General features: G+C 38.9%; 1 protein-coding gene across 1 annotated transcript; it reads right to left on the reverse strand.

Moving 5' to 3' along the window:
• Positions 1–5,474: 5,474 nt before the first annotated feature.
• On the reverse strand, positions 5,475–6,883 carry LOC149009076 (protein PHOSPHATE-INDUCED 1-like). Its single transcript, XM_089161687.1, has one exon. The coding sequence runs from the start codon at positions 6,591–6,593 to the stop codon at positions 5,649–5,651; it is 945 nt and encodes a 314-aa protein (XP_089017813.1). The 5' UTR covers positions 6,594–6,883; the 3' UTR covers positions 5,475–5,648.
• Positions 6,884–8,853: the final 1,970 nt, after the last annotated feature.

Consider the following 8,853-nt stretch of genomic DNA (forward strand, 5'->3'; position numbering starts at 1 on the left):
GCTGCCTTTTATATATATTTAGTAAAACAAACAATATCCATTCAAAATACTTCAACTGTGAGAAACGTCACCATTTTTAAATCCACCAACACACCCAAACCTAATGCTGTTTTTGTTCGTAATGGTGGGAATAAAAACATGTAGGGCCTATATGTGATGCGTCTAGAAATTGTCAAGTCTTTGGATATATGAAAATGATTTGCAAAACAGGGTTAGACGTAGCCCGACCGATGGGGTAGGGAAGCTACCTCCGAAGCTTAAGTCAGTCTCTGAATTGATACAATGTTTTTGCTGAATGCAGAGTCTAATTATAAATACAAATAATTGAAAAACCATTCAAATACCTCTGGAGTGAGTGGATCACTCATTTATATAGATGTCACTCATTAAATTGATTAATGAAAGGTTTAAACCCGAACCGAAGCAATTTTCTTCGTATCAATATGTAATGTGGTAAGAAAAAAAAACAAAAGGAAATTTTTTTATGAAATAGTATTAAAAATGATTTTTACAAAAGGAAAAAATTTTATGAAATAGTATTAAAAATGATTATTACTTTTGAATTTTTCACAAAAATTTTATATATTTTATAAAGTTTTGAGAAGACATAGGATGAAAAAATTAATATTTTACCAAATCAGACAAACTTTTTTCAGTTTTTTACCTTATGAACCAAATAAAGTATACTTTTAGAATTTAATGAAAAATATATATTTTTTAATTTGTGTTTTCAAATAATACAATTTCTTACCAAAAAAAACAAAACTGGGTTAGGAAATGAAGGCCAAAGTTGACCAGTGGAGACGGGGAGTTTAGCTAATAGGTAGGAGGGCATCATCATCAATTCAATCTTAATCATGATCTCATCTATCTGTACGTACAAGGTTAAGTGCGCGTGCGATTATTAATATGGGTGGCCCACATTCTTTGAGGAATATGATAAAGATAAACAACACACTCCTCAATAATTGCAAACCCTCTGGCTGTGGGCCAGGTCTGGCCCACTTGGCCCGCTGTTGAATGGACTAAGGTTTCGTTTTGTCAGTACTGAGTCTGACTCGTTCGTGACTCGGACTATAACAGGTCCGGGATACCCTACGTAAGGTAAGGTGCCCCATGATTAATGGACCACAAAACAAACAAGATTTCAAATAACTTACTTAATTGGAAATATTTATCATTATTTATTATTATTATTATTACGTAAACCTTCTTTTTCTTTTCCTAGCCCTGGCAATTGGCAAATGGCAATAGAATGAAAAGCAATGAAGATTGAAGAGAATGAGTTGTGGATAAGGATGGACAAATTGACCAACAATTCCCGTACGCTATCATCATCATCATCAATAATTGAAGGTAGCTCACTCACCACTGCTTCCAGAATCCAGAAGAGGAGAAAAATAATAATAATAATAATGAACATCATCTTGCAAAATAATTTATTAGAAACGAAATCATCTTTTTTTTATTTTGTTTCCTTAGTCATGAAAAGCTGTTTTTTTATTGGTAAGATGTCAATGAGTAATCACCAATCAAATCATGAATTGAGCAATCCTTATCCATGAATCTAAGCAAATCCGAGACAAGGATAATCCCCTATAACTGTAATTTTTGCTGATTTTCTTTTTTACTTTTTCTCATTCTTAATTAATGAGATGATATTTTAGGCTCCCTCCCCCACCTCCCCTCTCTCACACAAGGAAAAAAAAACACCCAAATTCTAATAGAATTCATGTTCTAACTTTCAAACACTGGAATTACTTATTACTTAGTTATAATTCCCTTTCTTTATTAAGTTCATATTCCCTTTTAGAAATCTTATGAAATTAAGATTCTAAGCCCCGAATGCCTAGATGTGTTTAGTAATGTAAACCAAGAACAAAAGATTAAGCAGTAGGTGTTTGTTAAGGCAGCTTATTTTCTTTTGCTTTTTAAGAATGAACGGTGAGAAAAATGGCTCGAAGAACAATTTTTATAAAATGTATTCAAACAAAGAACTTTTCTTGAGAGTTGAGACTGTTAGAACCAAGAGACCAGAGGCACAGTACAGACAGACCAATTACAGAATCAAGAAGAAACAAATATATAAAATATTCTTTATGTCAGAATCACTTACCCGAATGTAGTACGAACTTTCACAGGGTGAGTTGAGGTGTATGAACTGTACTTTTCCTTAAGGTATTTGAACGCCCCCTTTATGCTGCTGGGTTTGACCTTGACGTTCTTACCTCCAAGATACAACAACTCTTAGATCCGAAGGCAGCACTCCAACGGAGTCTACTTGCAAAGGAGATCCGAAGGTAATACACAGCACCGAATGAAGAAAACAAAAGAAGGAATTTTCTAACACTAGTTTTTTCAAAATTCTGTTTTTCACCAAAAACGGAATAGCCTCTTGTTCAGAGCTTAACTCTATTTACTAACTCGTATGGACACCTTCAGAGGGCTGCATATGTACGTAAGGTCATCTGCAGAGAGTTGTGACTGTATGATCAGTCACCTCTCTACTGCAAAACCCAAAGCCGGGTTTTTTAGATCCATGACCCGCTTTCTAGATCCATGACCCACGACCCACGTCCCATCATAGACAACTTAATATTATTTATATAATATTAAGGTGCCCCATGGCTTGGTTAGACTAGGGTCTACGGACCACTACCGCAACCACGCCCGACTTAGTCCAGCTCATTGCATACGCGTGATCCACACATAGCTCTCTACCAGCATACACCCCACTTAGGAGCTATATACGATTATATAATCATATAATCATTAGCTCCATCCGATGTGGGACTAAACGCATATGGTAATCTGAATCACCTAATATACATCCAGAAGAGTCCTATAGAAACAAGAGTCCTAAAACAAAACTAGGGAGATAGAGTTTTAATGATTTTTGAAACTTATCTAAATAGTATATTATATTATATATATATATATATATATATATATATATATATTTTTTAAAAACAAAATCCAACAGAGACCACTCCTCCATGTATTTATTTGAAAAACAAGACCTTTCATATGCTCGGTCCAATTCATAAGTATTTTCCCTAATACAAATATCAATGCCGATGTTCAAACAAAAATTTGACTCCGGCCGTCTCAGTTTCCGGCCGTTGAGGCGGAGAGTCTCGCTGCTATAGTCTCTCCGCCTCCTCTGGCTTGTCTTCCTCTCTCCCAGCTCCGGCTCTCTCGTCTCTCTCTCTCATCACCCGCCTCAATCTCAGTCTTTTCTTCTCCGTCTCTGTCTCACATCTCCCGTCTACCACCTCCCACCTCCCGTCTCCCACTTCCCATCTCCATCTCTCCCATCTCCTTCTCCCTCTCTCCCTTCTCGGTTACGGTTTTGTTAACTAGATCTAGGGTTTTTTCCCTTAGATCTGTGTTTGTTCTTGTCGATTTTGCTCCTCTGTTCCAGATCTTGCAGTCTCCTTCTCCCTCTCTCCTCTCCGGCCTCTTCCACCACACGTTTATTGTCTCCGATCTCCGCCTCTCGCCTCTGCTCTCCGTCTCCTCTTCCACCTCTCCGATATCCTTCTCCTCTTCCGCCTCTCCCTCACCGATCTCCTTCTCCGCCTCTTGCCTTTTTGCTCGGACACTCAAATCTGTAGTTTTTTCGCTTTGATCTGTTTGTTTTTTTCCGGCCGATCTCTCCCCCTGGTTGCAGTACTTCTCTTTCCCTTTTTTCAATTTTCAATAACGAAGAATTTCTTTGGTTGCAGCGATCATTGGTGCACACTGCCAATAAACTCCAAATCTGGATACAAGTTTTTCTGCGGCAAGCTTGAACGCCTTTACGGCAGCGCCGGATGGCAGGTCTGACCCTCCTCCGCACTTTTGATGCTACCACTGCGACAACCGAAAGACTTTTGTGTCCGCCCTTGAGGCGTGTTGTGTGTCTGTGTCCGCCCTTGAAGCGTGTTGTCTGTCCGCCCTTGAGGCGTGTTATGTGTCCGCCCTTGAGGCATGTATTTTGTTCCCCTTTGTGGGTGCCTGTGTTTATTTGGTGATATATTTGTTTCAGCTCTATTTCTAAGGGTATAGTGGGCTTGACCCATCCCTTACTCAGGATGAACCTGTCTATTGCATGTATGACAGTTTGGTTGCTTTCCGCTCCTTGGTTCGATGTGAACCTTGTGTTTTCATGCAACTGTGTGTTTGTACTTTTCTTTCTTTAATGAATGAAGTACTGTTTACAAAAAAAACAAAAAAAACAAAAATTTGCCTCCTACCATAGAAACATGTATAAATAATTTTCACATCAAAACTAAACTCCCAAAATAAAACATTACCATATTAAATTTTTAAGACATTATGTTTCATTAAAAACAAGTCATATATTTTGACGTTTATCGGCTACATTATTTGATTTGTGTGGATATCATAATTCAATGATAACCAAATAGCATGAAATGAATTTAAAATAGATAACATTGTCAAGGGAATAACTATCAACAAAAATAACAAGAAGTCTTTTTCCAACTAAATGGGATTGGCTACATGAACTATTGTCTTTCAATCAACTTCGTTTAAAGTCATACTAGATATAAGGCTTAAATTATGCATGTACTTTCTTAGCACTTTTAAAAAGTTCATCTTAAGTGTGCCCCTAGCTCTTCTAATTCCTTCAATTTGGATTAAATCATTTTTCCGTACAGGATCATTTACAAGTGTCCGTTGAACATGACCGTCCCACTTCAAATGACTTTCTTGCAACTTATCATTTATCGAAACTACTCCTACACTAACGCTAATATGACAATTCCTTATCATATCCCTTCTATCTAATCTTTCCATTCATCTATTTTAACATCTTCATTTCAATTCTATTAAGTTTATCTATATAATATTTCTTAACAATCCAACACGTTGCACCATATACAAGGGTTTTATAGAGTTTTCTTGTCCACTTTCACTACTTGGGGTTGAATACTTTGTAAGATAATCGAATGGTATCCTCAGGTATTCAACCTCGAAATATTTAAGAGATGATACTCAATACTAAAAATGCAACAGTGTTAGATGTATGACAGAATCAGTCACTGGTAGTAGAAATGTTATTGCAACCCTAGTTGACTGTACATATTTTTTGAAATTTGCCACCCATGAAAGTACAGATGGAAACAATATTAACCAGAGGGGTCGAAGTTAGCAGCAAGATTTGGAAGCATTGGTGAAGAAGCCCAGAAAAATGCTCTTGCGGTATGCTGAGGCATGTGGATCACAATCAGCCACAATAGCATAGCAGAGGCTCTCACTGTTACAATATCATTTCTATGGGTCAGTCAATGAGATCCATTAGATCCATTTTAAAAAACAGCAAGCAGCATTTGCATCTCCTCCGTTTGTGCTACCCAGCTATTCTACATTTCTATGTGCCAGCAGCTGCTGACTTAGGAATTGCAACAGGTCAGCTTATTTTGAACTAAAAACAGCCCCTCTCAAGTCTCAAGGGTCAGGTTCGTTGGTATGAATATCCAGAATAATTTGTATTTATAGAAATTATATCCATAATACATGGGTTAAAAAGAACAAATAAATCAATAAATTACTATTATCTGCACTTGTAGTATACGATCTCCCTTTCTACTCTAATCATACATATTTCTTCCTATTCTCTGCAACTTTCAATTTTGAGTCTTCTAGACGAGGGTAGAACATGTAGATGTGCTAGGATCGTACAAAGACGGAACAAGGTACTTCCTACCATTAACGCCATGGGCATTGTAGCTAGCACCGGTGGTCGAATCCACCAACAACTTGCCAGCATAACCTGGATAAGCTCCTTTCCCATAGATTCCAGGACAAGCCGAAGCAGCTTCCAAAGGTGCCTCTGCAGATCCTTGGTAGTAACCATTACCAAATGGGTTCGTAGCAGTTCCAGCAAGAAGGCTCCCCAGATTGATAATCATGCCGTCCAGGCCAACGTCGTTATTGGGGGCAACCAAAGGAGGGCTCTGAGGTCCATAGATGGGTTGGTGGAAAGGCCAAGCACATTGACCCGGGCACTGTTTCTCCGAGTTTCCAACCCAGATGTAAGCGAACTTGTGTTTCTTTTCTTGACTCGGAGATGATCCATGTGTTCCACACCTGCTGGAGCAGAACCCTTCAACTGAAACATCAGAAGCTGTCAAGACAACGTTTATGGCGTTACTCTGTTCGCCTCGGGCTGCGATCTGGACGAGTTGTTTGCCGGTGAGGGATTTACCCAGAGAGTAGTTTTCGTCGAGGAGCTGCTTACCCAGATGCAGAGACAGAGACAGAGAAGAGGGTTTCTTGGAACTCATCATCTGGTAGTATTTGTCGGTGGTTTTCCACCAAGTGAGAACAGAGGGTTGTTGTTGGGTTTGGATCGTCTGAGTTGTGGAAAGGGAAGAGATGAAATCAGCGACAATGGCGCGCTGGGAAGGATTAAATCGACCGTACCAAACAAGATTGACAGAGATTTGGCCTGAAAGAAGAGAGCCCTTGTGGTATTGAAGCAAGGGTTGCTCCTGCACCAACTCAGTGAGCTTTCTCCCAGCAGAGGAGACATGAATGAGGGAAATAACAAGCAAAAATTTCAAGAAAAGAGAAAACAAAGCCATACTGGAAAATAGGATAGCAGAGCAGAGCAGCTTGAAGGAGTAACTACTGGAAGCTGAGATTGCTTCTTGGATGGTTGAGGCAGTGAAAGAGGAGGGGGTTTATATACGGCTTTGGCAATGGAGAAAGCGAAGAGAATAGGAGGAGGAAGGGAAGCGTAGTTGACACTCCACCATAAATAGAATAGAAAGTAGAAATAAGTCGTTGGACAGAAAGTTATTCACAGCTGGAATCGCTTCCAGCTGGGGTGCTAATATTACCTATTTTTACAACTGGCTATTGCTGCCTTTGGATTCTTCTCTCTTTCTCCCTACTGCAGTGCTACACTGCTACTGCTTGCTTTTCTAAATTCCTCGAGAATTGGATAAAAATCACTGACCTGATCCATCATCCATCTTAAAAAATGAGAGACAGAAGTTTAACACGTAACAGCACTACCCGTAGTTGTGTTCTTGCTGGCTTGGGCCGAAAGAAGTTGTACTGAGAGCGATAAAATTTGGTACTTTCTTAACAAACAAAAAAGAAAAGGATAGAACACACAATAAGATCGGAACTAGGTCAAGTGATCGAACTCCAAATTGCATCCTTCTAGTTCTAGCAAGAAGAGTATCGACAAACACACTAAATGCCCTTTACACATAAATCAAATTACAAGAAAATGGTAGAACGAAGGTGTTCAAATATTTTAAGATTTCATATGAACACTTCAAAAAGGGCCCAATTTAAACTTATTTAGTTTATAATTTTCTAATTTTTTTTCATAACTCATGCTTGACCATGCAAAATCTTTAAATCTGACAAACAATTTCTTTTTCATTTTAAAATCTGGCTGGAAGATGAACGAAAAGACTAACAGAGTTTCAAAGAGCAAAATGTTCTTAAAAAAAAAGCCAAAACTACACTTAAATAAACAAAAAGGAGGTCGTCGACCAGGCGCGACCGGTCAGAATTTTTTGTTCTTGTTCTGGTACGAGTGTTTCTTGCTGATGGTTCCAGCCTTTTGCCCTTCCAAATTTATCTCTTTGCAGAATTTTTTAGGTGGCGTTTGGTTCCGCAATTCCCTGGAATCAGATTCCAGGGAATCATGACTCCAATTAAATTAATCGTTTGGTTACAAATTGAGTCGGATTGAGTCAGATTCCAAGAATCACCTGGATTCTTCATTTTAGGCCAAAAATTAGAATCACCTGGAAACCACCTCAAGAGGTGGTTTCCAAAGAGACTCACCGTTACTGTAGCTAGGTATAAATATCGATAATTCTTACGGAGTCATCCAAATCGTGAAAAAAATTCTCCAGGCCCTTCTGCGACTCTTCCGTTTCGTCGTCTTCCTGAGTTATCGTTGTCGTCGTCCAAGGTTCCTTGAGCTCTCGTCGTCGTCGTCGTCGTCTTCCTTGAGAAAAGGGTCGGGAGCCCAGAGGTGTCACCAGTAGCTTATTTGGCTACGTTGCAGAGTGTGTCGTCTTCTTTTGAGCTCAGCAGCGATGGACGGTTAGAGTAACTGATTTGGTGAAAATGAGAATGTCGTCGAGTTCTGGTGGTTCGTTGAGCTTGATTGGCACACCCAGCAAAAAAGGTAACATCTGTAGATGCAGAAGGAGAAAGTGAAGATGAGGTAGAGATAGTTTGTTGGGGGGTGATTGGCTAACCCTGAGTCACTCTTTCAGGCAACCAAAAACGACTTGTGTTTTATGTGTACCGCTAATGAAAAATTCAAATAAATATTCTCCTCTCTCATCTTAGTTCCATTTGGTGGATTTTCTTTCCATTGAACTATTGATCTGAAAGTGCCGTTATACAAGTAGACCACGACGCATAATCTTATAGTGCATTAGAGTCAGCTCGAAATGGATAGATTGATCTGAACTAATTCAACGTCAATCACATTTCCACAAAAGGGGGCTGAAGAGTTGGTTAGCAAGTTGTCAATTGTATGAACAGTTGGGTGGAAGTCTATCGTCAAGGATGTAGACAGAAAGGTTTAGTCTATATAATAAATGTAAGGGAGAGCTGATATGATTGAATCAATGAAGTTATTAGGTGCTCTTTAGCCTAAGAATCTGTGAGAAGTGAAGTGGAAACCAAGCCGAGATAGGCAGACGAAAGGATATCAAGTAATGGCAAGATCTGGTAGATTAGAAAAAATGTCCTCAGACCAAAAAATGATAATGGGAATCAGAATGAGTTTAACCTGAACTGTTTTGGTATAATCTGGCATAAGTTGATCTTCGATTAAATGAAAAACATGGTTGCTTGAAACAT

This window comes from Hakea prostrata, chromosome 7 (genome assembly GCF_041222555.1).
Source record: "Hakea prostrata isolate BN-2017 chromosome 7, UWA_Hpros_2, whole genome shotgun sequence".
Taxonomy (NCBI): domain Eukaryota; kingdom Viridiplantae; phylum Streptophyta; class Magnoliopsida; order Proteales; family Proteaceae; genus Hakea; species Hakea prostrata.